This window comes from Trachurus japonicus, chromosome 14 (assembly GCF_045865225.1).
Source record: "Trachurus japonicus isolate A0001 chromosome 14, Traja_1.0".
NCBI lineage: Eukaryota > Metazoa > Chordata > Actinopteri > Carangiformes > Carangidae > Trachurus > Trachurus japonicus.
The window spans coordinates 21773196-21791235 of NC_140920.1; the positions used below are offsets into that span (position 1 = coordinate 21773196).

At 42.2% G+C, this 18040-nt stretch overlaps 1 protein-coding gene across 1 annotated transcript; it reads right to left on the bottom strand.

Moving 5' to 3' along the window:
• Positions 1 to 1009: 1009 nt before the first annotated feature.
• LOC146974730 (rho GTPase-activating protein 24-like) lies at positions 1010 to 11623 on the bottom strand. Its single transcript, XM_085796855.1, has 9 exons — positions 11486 to 11623; positions 7555 to 7668; positions 7192 to 7399; positions 6979 to 7111; positions 6736 to 6809; positions 5833 to 5954; positions 4939 to 5170; positions 2383 to 3312; positions 1010 to 1380 (listed from the first exon to the last, which is right to left on the bottom strand). Exons 1-9 carry the CDS (start codon positions 11535 to 11537, stop codon positions 1143 to 1145), a joined length of 2103 nt encoding a protein of 700 aa, XP_085652981.1. The 5' UTR covers positions 11538 to 11623; the 3' UTR covers positions 1010 to 1142.
• Between the last annotated feature and the right edge of the window lie 6417 nt (positions 11624 to 18040).

An 18040-nucleotide genomic window follows, 5' to 3' on the forward strand; every position in this document is an offset into this window, starting at 1 on the left:
TGTAGAGCTCCTGCAGAGTAAAGCACATCGTCTGTTGTTTTTATCAAGCAGCTCCACTGGACACATGCATGTTTGCAACTGACAAATACACTGAGAAGATTTGCTGATTAAAGTCTGTGTGGAAACAGGATTTCATACGTCCATGCAGAGTGAACAGGACATGTTCCGGTGACGGTTCACTTCCAGTCACTAAAAACAAAAAATATCTCCACCCAGTTTCTTTTGGGCTGCAGGCATAGCAGTCTAAACGGTTTCCTGCAAGTCATTTTAGTTTCTAAAACCAATGTAATTTAATCTGACGTCCAGTCAACAATGCATCAAAAGCAAGTCTGTAGACCGGTGCACGGGGAACCATCCAGTTGAATCAGAGATCTTTATCCATAAGTGAAACCAGGTTGCTCCACAATACCAAAGCATTTGATGTATGAACGTTCAGTGCATTAGGTTGATTGTGATTGATCTGAAGTCATCTATTTATCAGAGCAAAGAAAACAGGCCACAATGTTGTGTTCATTTCATGTCCAGAAAACCAGATCTGGGTCCTGAGTCAGGAAAAAATAAAAAGCATTAAATTAAAAATGAAAGTTCAGGTTGATAAATATGTAAATAGCCTCGTGGACTTCAGTGAGTCTTCTGACACTTAAGGATTAAGACATTTTTATCTCAAGTAATTGAAACTCTCCATTTAAATGGTGGAGGTCACTTCTGACTTCTCTGGAGGACACTACACAAGTTCTCTGAAGTCCAACTTTGGCCACAAGTGTCTTTATCTGTGTAAGTTTTGAGAACAGAGAATGACATTTTGTCTAAAAGTTATTTCTCTACTGTAGTCCCACATCTGGACCCTAGTTCTTAAAATGTTCCAGGTGCTATTGCAGGAAACATCAAACATGTTTGATTGTGTTGTTGCCAAAAAGAACTTCTTGTTCCACATCGGTGCAGAAAATCGAGACCCTCCAAAACAATGTGATGTGATTTCAATGAAGGCAAAGACCAGTAACGCTGTCCTTTGTCAAATTATGGCTTATGGTTCAACTCAGAGCTAGATCTCCAGTCTAGATCCTCCTTCCCTACCTGTGTAGTCTGGCTCAGATCTATCCATACACTTCTAATGAATTCTCTCTTTCTCCTCTTATCCTTCTTTAGAGACTCCCTCCTCTTCCTCTTTCACCTCCTCCTCTTCGTTTGATCTCTCCATACATCTGGAAGAACAGCTCCATCTCCCTCTGCAGCGTGGAGTTTCGGCGGTCGGCGTCGGCCTTGGCTCTCTCCATGTTGCGGATCTTGATCTCGGCGACGCTCTGGCTGCGCTTCTGCTGCTCCAGAGTGATCCGGAGAACGGCCACCTGCCGCTCCAGGACGTCATTACAGCGCTCCAACCTGCAGCACACACACACACACACACAGACTCGCTTTTATGTGATGTCATCCTCTTCTTTTCATCATTATCATCTATTTTATCTCACAGTTTTACTCAGATGCTCTTGTACTAAACACCTTCTGTTTTAAATTCTTTTATCCCATCTTTTCTAATCTTATTGTATCTAATCTTATCTGTTTTTATCATATATACCCCTCTTTTTATTTATTTTATCTAATCAACTGCATCCTGCATTTTAATTTTTGAGTCCTCCTGGTCTCAATTTGTTGTTGGGTTCTCGTCTTGCCTGTGTTGCTGTATTGCTTGGGCGGTCCATCTTGTTTTGTGAAGCACATTCTAAACTTGTGTTTTTAAAGGTGCTATACAAGTTATTGTTATTATTTACTTGTGATACAGGCTGATTTTTACTAAATTAAGCATAGCATTAGTTCTAGCAGGCCATGACGTCAAGCTCTTAATCAGCACAGCGTAACTGTCATCACCTGTGCAGATCAGCTGATGGCTCAGCTGACTCCCCGTGGCTGCTTCCTATTGGGAATTGCATTCAGAGCGCGCTATTTAAACTGCTCTAGTCCGACGTCACCTCCCTTGCTGCTGCTGCTTCCTCTGCCGGCTTTTTTGCAACCCACCTCCGCCCCAGCTCCTCCTGTCATTGTATCTTGTTGGTTGCTCTGCTCTGTCTGGGTTTTCTTTGCTGCTGCGCTCCCTGTTTATGCCGTTCATGATGGCTCATGAAGGGCAGGAAGGTGCTCTTCCTGCCTCAGGCTTTCCACGCAAGCGCGTGGAAGAGCAGGGGGTCCCAGAACAGTATCATACCACCAAATAAAACTTGTGCAAGTAAATAAATATTATTTTGACATAATGGTCCTGACAGAATTTATCTTCTTTTGTCAAGTCCTTCCACATCAAAACTGGAAAACCTTTTCCTTTCCAGACCTTTTCTCTAGTTATAGATTATAGAGGAGAAAGGATGTCTTCAATCTCTTTTGCTGGTGTCTCACCTCTGTATCCTGGCCTGGTACTCAGCCTTCTGCTGGGCCATTTGCTGCTGCAGCTCTGCCAGGAGTGGGTGACCCTCCTCGGGCTGTGACTGAGGTTCTGGCCCTTGAAGGTCTGGAGGACCGGAGGGGAGGAACACCTCTGAACTGCCTGTGCTGAGAGGGCTGTTGCTGAGTACAGAGGCTGGGGAGTTACATGTAGGGTGGTGGATGCCGCCATCGCCGTCTTCATCATCATCACAGTTGTTATTGTTGTCTCCATGACGCTCTACATAACTGCTTTCCTGTTCTGCTACCTGACCTGAGGGTAAGCTTTTAGATTTCTTTGGTGTCATGTCAGGACCGACTCTGTCATCCAGCGGTAGAACCTCACAGGAGGACCACGAAGAGGAGGAGTCCCTCGTCTGTTCCACCTCCTCCTGCTTTGCTTCCTCTTCACAAGCGCCAGTATGGCATTCTGGATCAAAACCTCCAGTGATGCCCTCCATCCTCTGATGTAGAGACACTTTGTCCAGGTTGTCATAAGCAGAGGGGGTACTGTCCTCCTGAGCCTCACTGCTGCCCCCACTAACTGTTTCTGCCACTGCAGCCTCTTCCTCTGCAGCACCAGAGGCCCAGAAACCAGCGTCCGTTTCTCCTGAGCCCGGCCATGCCTGGGCCCAGTCCACGAGCGTCAGTCTGGGTCTGGAGCTGTCTGAGGGGGGGTCTTGTAGCTGGAGGCTGGTTGTGGAGGCTTCAACGTTTGCAGGAGACGGTCGGGCATAATGCTTTTGATAATCAAGGTTGTGTCGGTCCGAGTGGAGCTGAGGGGACTGGCTGGAGGAGGGCAGGGGGTAGAAGCAGTTCTCCGGGTGGGAGGAGGTGTAACGATGGCCCAGAAATCTCTTCTGGCTCCAGGACAAGTCTGAGTTGGCAGCAGCAGAGTAGATACCACTACGGGGATCAAGGGAGAAGAAGTCAGACTTTCAACTCAACTCATAGTCCAGTCATTTTATGAAAAAAGGTTGAACAAATTGCAACAGAAGCAAACTCAACTGATTTTGTATCCTCAACATGTCCTGAGTGAGGGAAAAAAAGCCCTGAAGAATCCCATTAGGGGAAAGTTTAGAAAAAGACCCAAATATAGCCCATTTATACGCATATTAATTATTTTTCTCACCTGAATAGGGTAAAATGTTTAACCTTTAGATATCTCCATGAAAATTACTGAGTTGATTATTTACATTAAGACAAACAAAAAATGTATTACAAGTTTTTTGAAATTCTTTGTTAACATGAGCAAATTTGCATAAATTTGCATAAATTCCACCGTTTTGACGGCACATGTATAAAGTTGCTGTGGTGGTACCAGCTTGAAAATTGGAATGAGTTGACTCCATCGGTCACTCGACAAGAAACCACTTTAAATTCAAGATGACTGCAGTTTTTCAAGGTAGCCACATCCTTATAGAGCAGGTTTGACATTACGTATGGTTAATTTGCATTCATACAACACCTGATCTAAACATTGGGTATAGCAGGTGAAAATGTCTTGTTCAGTCTTGTTAACATATTACAGTTAAAAACTTAATATTAAAGCAGAAGTAAGTGATATATTTGTGTTAATATAATCTTAAATAGTTATATCTTCCGACAGCAATCACTTACATAGAGTGTTTGGTCTGAAACACGGGTCTGTCAGTCACTCTGCTCTGCTCTGAGCCGAAGAGAAAACATTTATTGTATCCTACAGTTTTTATCCAATGAGGAGAGAGAACGGCATGCAGGGCTGTGAAGCTGTAATTTACGACTTCAAAAGCCTGCCTGGAACGCAGCATTAGCGAAAATGACCGGACCACTTACTTCTGCTTTAAGGTCTGCATGGAACCCATTTAGGCTATCAGGTGTTGTATGTACAGTGTGCAAATTAGCGGAATTGGATTATGCACTGTTTGCTCATACCTGCTCTACTAAGGATGTGGCTACCTTGAAAAATTGCAGTCATCTTGAAATTTAAAGTGATTTCTTGTCGAGTGACCGATGGAGTCAACTCATTCCAATTTTCAAGCTGGTACCACCACAGCACCTTTATACATGTGCCGTCAAAACGGTGGAATTTATGCAAATTTGCAAATGTTAACAAAGAATTTCAAAAAACTTGTTATACATTTTTTGTTTGTCTTAATGTAAGTAATCAACTCAGTAATTTTCATGGAGATATCTAATGGTTAAAAATTTTACCCTATTCAGGTGAGAAAATTATATATTTGGGTCTTTTTCTAAACTTTCCCCTAATGGGATTCTTCGGGGCTTTTTTTCCCTCACTCAGGACATGTTGAGGATACAAAATCAGTTGAGTTTGCTTCTGTTGCAATTTGTTTAACGTTGACCCCTTTTTTGGCCTAAAATTACTGGACTATCAGGGACAGTTTCATATCAAGCAAGCACAAAACTACTACAGTAACCTGATACAGCTTTGTGCACATGTGTTGCCTAGTCTCTAGGTCTTCAAAGTTCAGATATTTGTATAAGATGCTGTGAGTGTTGGTTGATGGTGAAGGTTTACCAGGTCAATCATACCTGGAACTCCCTGCGTCTGTGGACTGTCCCAGCTCTCTGGAGCGCTCTGCGATGAGAGGCATAGACAGCTGGCGAAGGCAGGGCGCCGGGTGGAGATGTGGCTGCCTCAGAGCACACGGTGACGCGCGCGAGCCTCCAGGTGGACAGCTGGAGATATGCGGCGAGACTTTGGCAAACAGAGAGTGATGTTCTCTGATCAGCTCCAACATCAGCACATGGACCAATGCTGCACCTAGGACACAGGTATAGAGGGATTGAGATTTACACCATGACAGGCGTGACGTGGCTTTGAAATGTCTGTAGCTCAGTCTGAGTGCCGAGTCTACAGGCATTATTTTCGCCATTATGACATGGATTAAAGCAGAAGTAAGCGGAATATTTGTGTTAATATAAGTCTTAAATAGTTCTATCTTCCGACAGCAATCACTTCTATAGAGTGTTTGGTCTGAAACACGGGTCTGTCAGTCACTCTGCTCTGCTGTAAGCCGAGGAGAAAACTTTCCTTGTATCCTACAACCTTTATCCAATGAGGAGAGAGAACGGCATAAAGGGGCGGTCCTCTCTGTGTGTGCAGCCAAGGGATGCGCGTGAATGTGGTGACGTAGGGACGAGGGCGGGGACTGCTAACTCCATCGGATGACAAGTGGTTAGCCAAAACCACCGGATCGCTTACTTCTGCTTTAATTGCTTCAAATTTCACTAAGATGCTTTAGATCATCAAATAAACACCTGTGCTGTCGTCAAAACACTTTATCCTCCAGCAAGCATTAAACGCTTATTTTGTAGAAATCCATGTCTCAAAACAACCGATTTTCTATATCACGGTACTGCAGCAGTGGCTTTCTTTTTTTGGTGGACATTATTTGAAACACAATAGAATACCCAGCTGTCTACCTCCCATGATGCTTTGTGGGTCTTCAGCTTTGGCTCGGAGGATGTTTGGCCCAAACACAGTGGCCAAGTTCTGGTCGCTCATCTTGTTGCTGCCAGAGTAACTCTGGACCTCGTTCAAGAACCTATGCAGAGATGTGCACATGCACACATAGACACACCAGTCACATGCACGTGAGCACACACACACACAAACACACGCACAGAATGCTCAATTCATTCAACAAATGTATTTTCACCAACCAAGTAATAAACTGTGCCATCTGAAGAATTCTCATTGGAAGTATTTCTGCCCATTTGATTTCCAGATACACTGCAAAAACTCAAAATCTTTCCAAGAATATGTGTCTTATTTCTTGTCAACATGTCTCATTTCTAGTCAAAACTAAACTCTTTTCACTTAAAATAAGAATCATCACCTAAATATGAACTTGTTTTTAGATAATTTGTACTTGTTTCAAACTAATTTTCACTTGAAATAAGTAGAAAAATCTGCCAGTGAAAGGAGGTTTTTTGTACTTGTAATATGAAAGAAAAACTTGATCCACTATCAGATTTTTCTACTTATTTCAAGTGAAAATATCCTTGAAATAAGTAAAAAAAGTGTCCAAAAACAAGCTACTTTTTAATGTGATGAGTCTTATTTTAAGTATAATGAGACTTGTTTTGACTAGAAATTACATTGAAGACTAGAAATAAGACAAATATTCTTGGTAAGATTTTGAGTTTTTGCAGTGTATTATATGGTCTGTATTTTATGGTAAATGGTCTGTATTTTATATAGCGCTTTTCCATCTGAAACGATACCCAAAGCGCTTTACAGTACATACATCACATTCACCCATTCACACACTGATGGCGGAAGCTGCCATGCAAGTCAGTCTAAACAATGTAGGAAGGTCTTACTGGCAGATGAAGTTGAGCAGGTTGAAGTTTGCAACTGGCAACTCATGAAGAAGATTCCTCAACTCGCCCAAACCCTGATGGAAGAAAAGGGAAGGGAGAGTGAGAGGATGGAGGGGGAAGAGGTGGAGAAAGAAAACACAGGAAAGAGGGGGGTCTGTTTGGGTGCAAATTGATTAAATCATGTTAGCATGTTACTGTCTGCAAGTGTGTGTGGAATTGAAGAGGTTTTCAGGTGGCTGTCACCTGTGTGCGGTCACTCCTCAGCTTCTGGCCACACAACAGGAAGTCCTGGTAGCGGCTGTAAGGAACCAGAGGCTCCGGCAGCTGTCTGAGGTAGAGCTTCAGGAGTGAAGCCACGGTGTGGACGTCTGTGCTGCTGCAGGAAACACAAACAGCATGTTGTTCTGTTTTCACAAAACCCCTGACCAACAAAAACAACGGAGAGATGGGCTGCACCTGTCGAAGGACGGTCTCTCCCCTGAATCAAAAGCCTGCTGCAGCTCTTTCACCAGACTGGCCTGTCCCGGCTGGCGAAACAAGCCCACCTCATGCAGGCCATGCTCCCGGATGAAATTCACACTCTGCTCCACCACCAGAGGAACCAAGCGCACCCCATAACGCCGCTCATACAGCACCGTCTCCTCCAGACGCTGTCCAAAGACCCCTGTGAGAGAGAAACAAGGTGATGAGATTCCTCTAGGAAACCAAGGGCCAGTTGACTTCAACCAATCAGAAAGCAGATGACTGGTAAAGTGAGCTGTTTGAAAACTATTTAATTTTTTGAAGGGAAAGAATCCAAACCAGTGGGTATGTGTTTACCAGTAAAAGGAATCCAGACTCCCTTGTTGAGGCTCTTCAGCCACTCGTCACCCTGACCAGCGCTGTTAGACAGGAAGAAATAAGAGCCTGGGCTGGCCAACACATCTCTGTTACCTGCATCCACACAAACATGGACACGTTTAGGGGCAAACGTCCTGGTCATTGTCTCAAGTTTTCAAAACAAGGTCAAAATATCATGACCTGATACAAGTATGTCATCACTGATCATTACTGTAAATCCGTGTATCATTCAAAATAAAACCAAAAATAAGAAAACGAAAAAACAACTCTTTTTCTCAGTATTCGTTTCCAAAACTAAAATGAAAAACGGATAACGACTCGTTTTTTCAGTTTTCGATTTTATGCTCAAATGAATAATGGAAAAAAACGGATAACGAGCGTTTCTCGTTTCATGTTTCATGCAATTTTGATCTGAAGTGCAACTCTGCTTGTAACAAGTTACAAGTCATTTCATCACACATCTAAAATCACAATTAGTCCGAAGCTGTTTAATGACGGTAAAAGGTAAATATCCTGCATAGTTTCTCTTTTCCTAGCTGCGCTGATCAGAGCAGCGTCCCTAGCAGCGGTCTGTTATACTTGACGACGGTCGCAGCGATGGACCAATCAGAGAGCAGCATCTGGCCGGTGTTATGGCCCAACTGGTTTCTGATTTAACTGGTTACCGTACGGAACAGCTGCAGCTGTTTTGCGCTTCCGTCACAACACAACATATTACAGTAACAGCGAGTTTCAAGCCACAGTTCACATCTACTGCAGCGAATATGCTGCTGTGAGTGAGCACTAGTACGTACCAGCCACATGAAAAAAAATAAAGTGAAGAAAAAATAATCTTCACATAGCCTATTCGCGTGGAGCCGGACTCGATCCTGCTTCAGCAAAAGTCCATGCATCAGAGACTATCTGTCTACCTCTGTGAGCCACTCAATCGCGCAGATGTCAGTGGTCTCCATGAATATAGTCAATTACGTCAGTATAGGTTACGTTTTGACTCGGGCTGACATGTATTTTGATCACATGTTTCAAATTAATTTCACTCGTAAACCGTGTAATAAGCAGGATAAAGTTGGTCGGTTGTTATGGAGAAATAAACCCCTTCAGGTTCCGAACTATACATTATCCTTTACTTTGCGGGCTCTAGCAGTAAAGGCAGAGACTGTCACTTCCGGATCACGGTCATTTCCGGCTCATTGCACTTCAGATCAAAATTGCATGAAACATGAAACGAGAAACGCTCGTTATCCGTTTTTTTCCATTATTCATTTGAGCATAAAATCGAAAACTGAAAAAACGAGTCGTTATCCGTTTTTCATTTTAGTTTTGGAAACGAATACTGAGAAAAAGAGTTGTTTTTTCGTTTTCTTATTTTTGGTTTTATTTTGAAAAACGAATGAACGAATGATACACGGATTACTGTAGGCTACAATAAACAATGAGCATCATACGAGAACCCGTCACACAAATGGATCTGTGGTTTTGTTTATATGTTTCGTAAGTATTGAAGGGTCAAACAGGTGAAATGCGGTCCGGGTATAAAAGTATAATCCGTTTTTTCGTTTTAAAACAAAAACGGAAAAACGGAAACAGCGCCCCTTTTTCCTTTTTTCATTTTAAAACAAAAACGGAAAAACGGTTTTTGCTGGGTTTTTGCTGTCAGCATAAAAAACAAGAAAACCAAAAAACCAAAACCAAATAACGGCCGAAATTTGGTTTTTTCAAATTCATTTTGTCGTTTTTCGTTTCTTTTTTTTTAATGATATGACTGGGGACAGACCGGAAGCGGAAGTGAAGTGTAAAACCGTCAAAATAATAGTTTAGCGTGCTGGCGCTACCATGGATGTATTATATTGGGCGATAACTTCTTAGCGTATATTATAGACTGCCGTCCTCTTTCTACACCACATGGTTCACTTTTTTTATTTTATTTTATTTTTTACTTCTGTGAAACTATAACAGCTGGTTGTTTGGAAGAACGTGTTAGGCCTATAATCTATTCCTGACGTCTGCGGTCGATATAAAGTCGATAGGTTTCATTCATTGACAGACAACACAAACAGCCGCGCTGCCAGCCAGCTGACGCACAGCACAACACACAGCACGGCGACGTGTGCGGGCTGCTGCAGCAGTGCACATCAAAGGGACACCGCCGGAAATAAAATAAATAGGCTACACATAGTTTTTAAATTGTTTTTGCGCATGTTTTCATCCATACAATTAACAAAAATGAACACTATAAGCGGATTTCTTGATTACTATAATTAGCCTAAAACAGCATTTGTAGCCTATAGAAATGATTCCGTCCCAAGCCTTTTGATCTAGCTAAGTGGTTGATTACTGTATCCGGTTTCCACTGTAAATCAACCTGCTCCTCCCGACTGAAATGAAGTGATCACAGGCGCAGCTCATCACCGCCGTGACACCAGTTGGGTCTGTCCGGGGATTTAGTTTTTGTTGAGCCGACAGAGCCTGGCTGTGTTGGCCATCATCCGCCGTGGTAGCACTGAGGTCTACTATGTAAAAACTGCGCCACCCTGTGGCTAAACAACTGCACTTAAGTCATAAGTTCTCAAAATCATTCAAGACAGTCTGGCTGCAGACCTGCAGTGTCAGGACACCTCGTATTGACTGTGGGTGATGGGGACCTCTGCAGACTTGATAGATGTTCTTAATTTAGGCAGGGGGCGTAAAGCTAACAGTATCGTTTTTCCACAGTAAGTGCTTTCACACAATCGTCTAAAATTATAATAATAGGCCTAAGACGTTCTTCCAAACAACCACGTTCTTCCAAACAACCAGCTGAAAAAAAAAAGTGAACCATAGGTGTAGAAAGAGGACGGTAGTCGGTCTATACGCTAAGAAGTTAGCGCCAGCACGCTAAACTATTATTTTGACGGTTTTACACTTCACTTCCGCTTCCGGTCTGTCCCCAGTCATATCATATTCATTAAAAAAAAAGAAACGAAAAACGACAAAATGAATTTGAAAAAACCAAATTTCGGCCGTTATTTGGTTTTGGTTTTTTGGTTTTCTTGTTTTTTAAGCCGACAGCAAAAACCCAGCAAAAACCGTTTTTCCGTTTTTGTTTTAAAATGAAAAAAGGAAAAAGGGGCGCTGTTTCCGTTTTTCCGTTTTTGTTTTAAAACGAAAAAACGGATTATACTTTTATACCCGGACCAAATGCTTCATGTCAGACAAAATCATCAGTCAGAGGGAAACTTTACTGCAGTAGCCTTCCTTTAGCAGAAAAAAAAGAAAGAAAGAAAAGAAAGAAAAAAAATTGCCGATAAAACTTGTGAACTTTAACGTGATAAAGCTTCTGAATATTGGGGCGGTGTTTAGCTCAGTAGGTCCGGTCAAGCAGCCGCCCCATGTGTTAAGTCTACAGGCGGCCCTGGTTGGAATCCCGCATCGAGCGGCCCTGCCTGTCACCCCCCCCACCCCTCCTCTCTGCCTCCCCTTTTCCTCTCTCTCAACTGTCCTGTCTATTACAGGTGAAAAAGCTCAAAAAGTATACTAAGAAAAAAAGAAGAAGAAGCTTCATATTAAACACACTCTCTCTCTCCCACACACACACAGGCTCCATGAGCTCCACCCTATCCCATCTCCCTATCTGCAGCTCTCTTGGACTCATTAACACATTTTCTCCTCTCCTCCAGTCTCCCATCATCCCTCACTGTCTGTCCTCCTCAAAGTCACATCAAGCACACACAGACACATACTGTACATGCATGTATGAAGCACACACTCACCTCAGAGTCTAAAGACTCTGAGTCAGCATCTAACTGATGTCATTCAAGGGCAACAGACACTGTTCTGGAGGGATTAACAAATAATATGTTGATGGTCTGTGTGTGTGTGTGTGTGTGTGTGTGTGTGTGTGTATGCGTGTGTGCATGTGTGTGTTTGTCACCTTTGTGGCCTGTACTGTCATGTTTCCAGGACTTGAAGCAGCTGAGTCCCATGCTGCGGCACTCCTGCTCCGGTTGCTGCGGTAACGGTTGCAGATGCTCAGCCCAAATTACACAAAACAATTTTAAAAGTTTTTTTTGCAGACTTCTGTGAAAGTTCAAAAGGAGAGACAGTATAAATGATATTTTTTAGTCAGGGTGGCACGGCCCAGAGTCCTGATTTTGACTTCAGTTGGAAAGGAAAGCTCTTCGTCTTGAACACTGTGGAAGATTTGAGGCCATAAGTCGTTATTCCTGGAGGTAAAAAATACCCTTGAAAGAGGAACAATGTCGGAGGATAAAGGTCCCTGGATGTGGCACTTTAAGGGATGGATTAAGGTGAATGTAATTTCTTTTTGAAGGACTGATTTAAACTGCGGCCCTCTGGGAGTTTAAACGCCAAATAATTGGTGTATATTATTTGAAAAGAGCTTATAAAAGAGCTTCTTGTGATGCCTTGAAGAGATCCCAGTTGGATCACAGGTCTATTAAAGAGGTCCCTTGTGTATCATATAAGTTAAAGATCCTTAAAAATAGTAAGAGGCTCTGGTGGCTATTAAAAATTTAAAGAGAGGCATCTTGTTTATACAGTTTCCAGTGAATATTGGGTGTTGTACAATTCAGAAGAGTCAGTCCTTAAAAAGAGGTGTAAGATGGAAAGTTTCAAGTGAAGAAGGATTACTGATGAATAATCTAACTTTAAACGAAAATACCTGCCAAAAAAGATTTCCCAAATATCTAGGATCCTTGAGGATATTTGGCCTTGCATGTACGTTTCTGGTGAATATGTAAAACAGAAGAACATAGGACCTTATGGAGAGATTTCTGTTGGCTTGGTTAGAGAAGTTCCTGTTGAGTATGAGAAAGATTAAAGTCCCAAGACGTCGCAACCTCACGCCACTCAGCAAACAGACAACTCTTCTCGGCCTATTCTTAAAAATCTAATTCCCTTCTTCCCTTTGGAGATCTCCATTTGCCATGGATGAGCCGACAGGTTTACACGATTTATTTCCTGGGCGAAGTCGACATTTTCCAGCATGTAGCATTTCCAACCTCTTCCTCACAGGAGCCATTTCTCCACAGCCACTGAAAACACAAATGAGCCTCTGGTTTGTGAAAAAAGGAAAAAGTTCAAAACTTGTAAGAAAATGATTTAAAAATTCATGCAACAAGCGAAAGGGTTTCCAGCCATCCATATCCATGAGCCTGGATATACCCTGTCTTCATTTGTCCTCCTGACTGTGTGTAACAGGACAGGCTTTGTGGAGAATGAACCTCCTCACACCAGGAGCCAGTTGTCTGACTGGACTTGCTATCGTTGCAGTATTTCATGATGACCGTCTCGCTGTCTGAGACACAGGATCAGCATTATTCCACCTGTTTCTGTCTCTTTATATTCACATTTTCTCTGAGCAGCTGACGAAAAGTAAAACCATCCTGAAGGAACATTATATTCTTTTTCCTGACTCATTCCTGCTTCCACCGGCCGGCAAGTCAAACCAGTCCATTGTCCACGAGGAAGGAGAAGATCTTAGTATTCCCCCCTGTATCTTCCCTCCCTCCCTCTCCTTGTCTCCCTCTCTGTGTCCTTTGCTTTATTAGCTCTTTAACTGGACGTCCTGCTCCATTTCCAGAACGCAGCCTCCACATCTGAATGTCCACATCTTCGTCCTCCTTCTTCTTCTTCCTTTTTCCTTTCTACATGTCTCTCCCGTTGTCCATCTCTTTGTCCCCGTCTAACATGTCCTTCTCTCTCAGTCCCACTATCCTCACCCTCTTTCTCTCTCACTCTCTCTCTCTCCATTTCCCAGCAGTGTGTGTGCCCCCTTGTTGCCCCCCTCCCCATTTACCTCATCAATAACCATGCTCTGCGTGTGTGTGCAAGGGCTGTGCATTAGCAAAATTGGTTCTCTGCGACGCAGCGCTGTTTTACCAAAGTAATCACAGCTGATGGTGAGGGAGAGAGAGAGAGAGAGAGATGATCTGGCTCAAAGTCTGCTGCTGTTGAAGTATGGTCTGCTACACACACACATACACACACAGCCACCATGATTCAAGTGGACATAAAAGCAAGAGAGGCTTGTCGGCCCAGTCAACTTTTGAACTCAATTAAAGTATGAAAAACCTCTGTCTTTTTTTCTGATACAGTTTGATTCTATGAGCCTCATGGGCCTGAAATACAATACAATATATAGCTAAAGCTTTGTTGTTAATCAATACAAGCAATCAAATAGAAACAATTGTCACGCCAGACAAAAGCATGTGGACATGTCATGTGAGCATCACTGTCACCTGTAGTTAGTGAACATGTTATCTGTTGCAGTGAGAACCTGGTCTCCACAAGGCTTTGGAGCCTGCATACAGGTTTGCTCCAGTTCAGCCACAAGAGCATCAGGGAAGCCAGGCACAGACAATGCCTGGCCTGCAGTTCCACTTCATCCCATATGTGTTGAATGGGGCTTCATGCAGGTTAAGTCAAATAAAGTCAAGGTCTCATACAACAAAAAGGGAAAATCATTGTTTAGCACAGTTCAGTAACAATGTGGCAGGTGGTTTTCTGCGTTGTGTTATGTAGTTAGTAAGTGAGACACCAGAGTTGAGCATCTATGGGAGTTTAATCTTCAAAATAAATAAGAAGTGCTCACACTGCAACTCTCCACCACTCAGCTCCAAGCACACACAGCTCTATGACGCTAGGTGGTGCAACGCCAAAACAACATCCCAGGGGAACAAAGGGCATAAAATCACCCTTTTTTTCTTTTCTACAGGCAGGAAATAATTATTTTGGGGAAGTTCACAACACAAAATAAATATTATGGGGAAAATAAATAAACTAAACAAAATAAGAAAATTTGACTTGGCTCCAATAATACCTAACAATAAGGCTAACTGGAGTAAAATGTAGGCTATGTTACGTGATAAGGGGCCAAAACAATTTGAAACATTTAAGGAAGTAGCCTATTGTCTTACATTTGTGGCATTGTCAACAGATCTTGGCTTGCTAACATAAAGTAGCTAGCCTCGTAGTTATTAGCTAATGCCATTGAAGTGCATGGAATTTAGCATTACCTGAAAACCATATCCTAATTCAAAACTCCTCATAACTTACCTTTGTCTGAGTCTGACAGAAGTTGCTTCCATCTTATCTTGTGGGTCTCCATACAACCTGTGGCCTGAAGAAAGAAACAAATACAAAGTTTGTGCAGCAGTGAAAACATTTTTGAGTGTGTGACAAAAATTGTCTTTGACAGGTAGGCAAAGTAGCCTATGTCTTCTTTGCTGTGCAGACTTCCTATAGATATTAATACTTCACTGTGAGTCTGCCTGTCTGTGTCTGATTGACTGACCTCTAATCACAGCTGAGAGCTTTCACATCTGTCTGTCAATACAACTGGCACTGAAATGCATGCTCCTCATTACAAAGTGCTGTGTGTGTTCCTGCATGTGTGTTTCTGTCCATGTTTGTGTGTGCGTGTGCTCTCCACTAAATGAAATTTGTGGCCTGCTCTCCTCTTCACTTTAGCTGCATGTCTGTAATAAATCACATGCATGGAAATATTTCTAACTGCACACCATCAGTCTCTGTCTCTGTTAAGAAAAAAATGACCTGGTCACTCCTCCAGTCCAACCACAGCAGCACCCTCAAGTGACTTCATACATTAATTACAAGTGGAATCTCTCGAAGTTTCATCAAACAGTCTTCAGTCTTTTTATCATTTCTTTTTCCCTTTAAATCACCCTCACTGTGTTTGTGGCCATGCATCAGTGTGTTTGTGTTCATATGGCTGCTCCGTCAGAATGTCCTTATTTATATTGAAGCATATGGTTTGTCCTCCCACCCTCTTATTATTTACAGGCAGCATGACCAATATGATTTGCAGAGATTGAACAAGTTTCTTCCTATAAGTATCTGGCATCTATTGTGGACACTACTTTATCCTGGAGTGTACATGTAGCCTATATTTGTAGCAAGGTACAGCAATGTATTTATTTTCTGAGGAGACTGAGGTCATTTGGAGCAAACAAACATTATTTTTTCAATCTATAGTACAGTGTTATGCAGTACGGAATCAGTGGCTGGTTCAGTTGTTTGTCTGTCCAACTTAAAACCAAACTAACCGGACTGCTACATATCTGTTCAAAGATTGTGGGTCAAACACTGGAGTCACATTTTCAAGCAGCATACACTAAAAGAATGTTGTCTCTTGCAGGTAATATTTCATCTGACCCCTCTCACGTGTTATTTGAGGAATATCAGCTTCTGCCATCAAACAGAAGATTCAGAGTTCCACAAGGTGGACTGAACAGGCTGAGGAACTCTTTTGTCCCTCAGTCTGTCAAATTGTTAAAGTACTTTGTAATGTTGGATTTATGTTGTGAATAGAATAAGGATGTAGTTTGTGTTTTGTTTAAATGTTACGTTTCTGTTATTTTGTTTGTTACTTATGTGAAACTTTGGACGCCATGGGATGCAAGACAAATTTCAGAGTGATCTGACAATAAAGTGCAATCTTATCTTATCTTATTTAGTTGATGTCACTTCCAAAGCTTAATCAACCACCAAATATCTCGTAACTCAAAATAAGCTCATTTAACCAGTAACACTGTTGGTCTTTCAACGACGTTACATTCCTGAATATGAATATAAGCGATTCTATTGGGCTCTGCATCTAATTGCCCACCTGAGTAGTGAGTTAAAGGACTGAAAAGTTGCACGTCCCTCTCACTCTGGGTCAGTTGTAGGTCAATGGTCAGATAGTAGGCCTCTCTTGTATTTGACCACAAGTTCTCATCAACATCTCATTTTATGTCTTCTGGAAAGCGTCTTCTTGAATGTCAAATGTAGCCTTGGCAGTGTTCGGAAAAAGTGTCTCCACACCCCGCAGTCACGGCATCCAGTAAGGACATCTGGTCATGTAGATGGTCATAAAACCTCCACCTCCACTCACAGAAAAGTACCTCTTTTGGATTTTGGCGGGTGGGGGGCATGAAGGTAGGAATAGAAATAGCACAGAGAGTTGGAACAACCCATAATCTCACAAAACAACCTTTTTCTCCCTCTCGACTTCTGTATTACAGCACAAGTTAAGAAGGTCATCAGATCACGCAGAGGAGAATATCTGACGTATCTGCATCGTAGCGGCCATGTAGTTCATTAATGCTGCAGATTAAGGTAGTGTAGGAGCCATCACCTCCAGCTTCCCTCCATTCAAACTGCTGTACATCAGCACTGATGTAACTGCAGGACTTTGGCAGCTGATTTCACAAAAGCAGGAAATAGGCCTATTTAGCATGAGGATTTGTGAGGCGTCTCTCTGTCTGCCACATCCACCAAGGGGTTTCATTGAGCTGCTGTGTTTTGATGGTAATTTTAGCTTCACTGTCAGATTTAGCTCTGTTACACATTGTGAAAGTACGTTCAAATGTTTTATAGCGAAATCATGACCTGTAAAATATTTTATAGGTGTAATATATCATAATGTGGCTCCATGAACAGTATGTGAAGCAGTCATATTTCATGAGTCACAGCAAATAAACAATGAAGGATGCGTGTGCAGCAGTGCAGTAGAAATCATACAGCAACATCATATATCATATTAGTTTATGGACATTTACCCTTCTCAGTCACTCAATGGAAACTACAACATTATATAACATTTTAATGGCGATTTCATATTCAACACACAACTTTGCCTTGCATTTGGGGGAAAAAACGCTTTTGATATTCACTATCAGCACAGCTAACAAGATAAGACACATAGCTTATGAGAAATGGAGAAAAAAAATCTGATAAACTCTCAGTGACCTAAAAAGTCACACACAAAATGGCAAAGTGAGCTGGTTAGCTGAAAAAAAAGAAAAGAAAGGCTACTTGTTGCATTTCAGTGCAATGAACATAGCAAATGTAGCCCTTTGTAGTCCTGTATGGTAGCCAAACTATCTATGCAGAGCTACAATAATAAGAGGGGGAAAACATGTCTCTACAAATGCTTGTTGACTGTGATCACATAGAAACAACAACATGGGGAAGATATGGACCTTCAGTTTTGTGGTGTTGTGGCAGCATTAACTTGTTAGCTGTTGGCTTCAGAAAGTTTGAGTGGAGTTCAACATAGAGCGTCATTGCTTTACACACTACGAGCTACCTGCAGGGGTGGAAACAACACTCGCTTCCATCCCTTGTTTTCTTGGGTTGTAGTTAGCAAGCTGACCCTCTTCTTTCCTTCAATTTATATAAGCATGCTAACGCTTGTCTTTGACTGCATGTTTGCATGCTAACCAGCTCCATGTGTCACCACCTTTCTTGCTAAGATTTGCAAGTAAACAACTTTTTAATGTCATTTTCCTGTTGGTGCATGTAATTTCTCTGTTGTTAAGTAGTTTGAGCAGCATGTATTTATGAACAGGTGCTTAATAAATTAAGTTTATTAATTGGTATTGTGGAGCCAGCTGTTATGTAACAGTGTGTTTACAAGGTAGAACAGTGTGAGATGAATGTGTGTTTGGTTTCCAGTATC

Bases quoted from the DNA above. Each gene is read 5' to 3' on its own strand.
- LOC146974730 (XM_085796855.1), bottom strand. From the start codon at position 11,537: ATGGGACTCAGCTGCTTCAAGTCCTGGAAACATGACAGTACAGGCCAC. The intron at 7,112-7,191 runs GTGCAGCCCATC...TGTTTCCTGCAG, and splicing joins GAGAGACCGTCCTTCGACAG to CAGCACAGACGTCCACACCG. The intron at 6,810-6,978 runs GTGACAGCCACC...TTCTTCCATCAG, and splicing joins TGAGGAGTGACCGCACACAG to GGTTTGGGCGAGTTGAGGAA.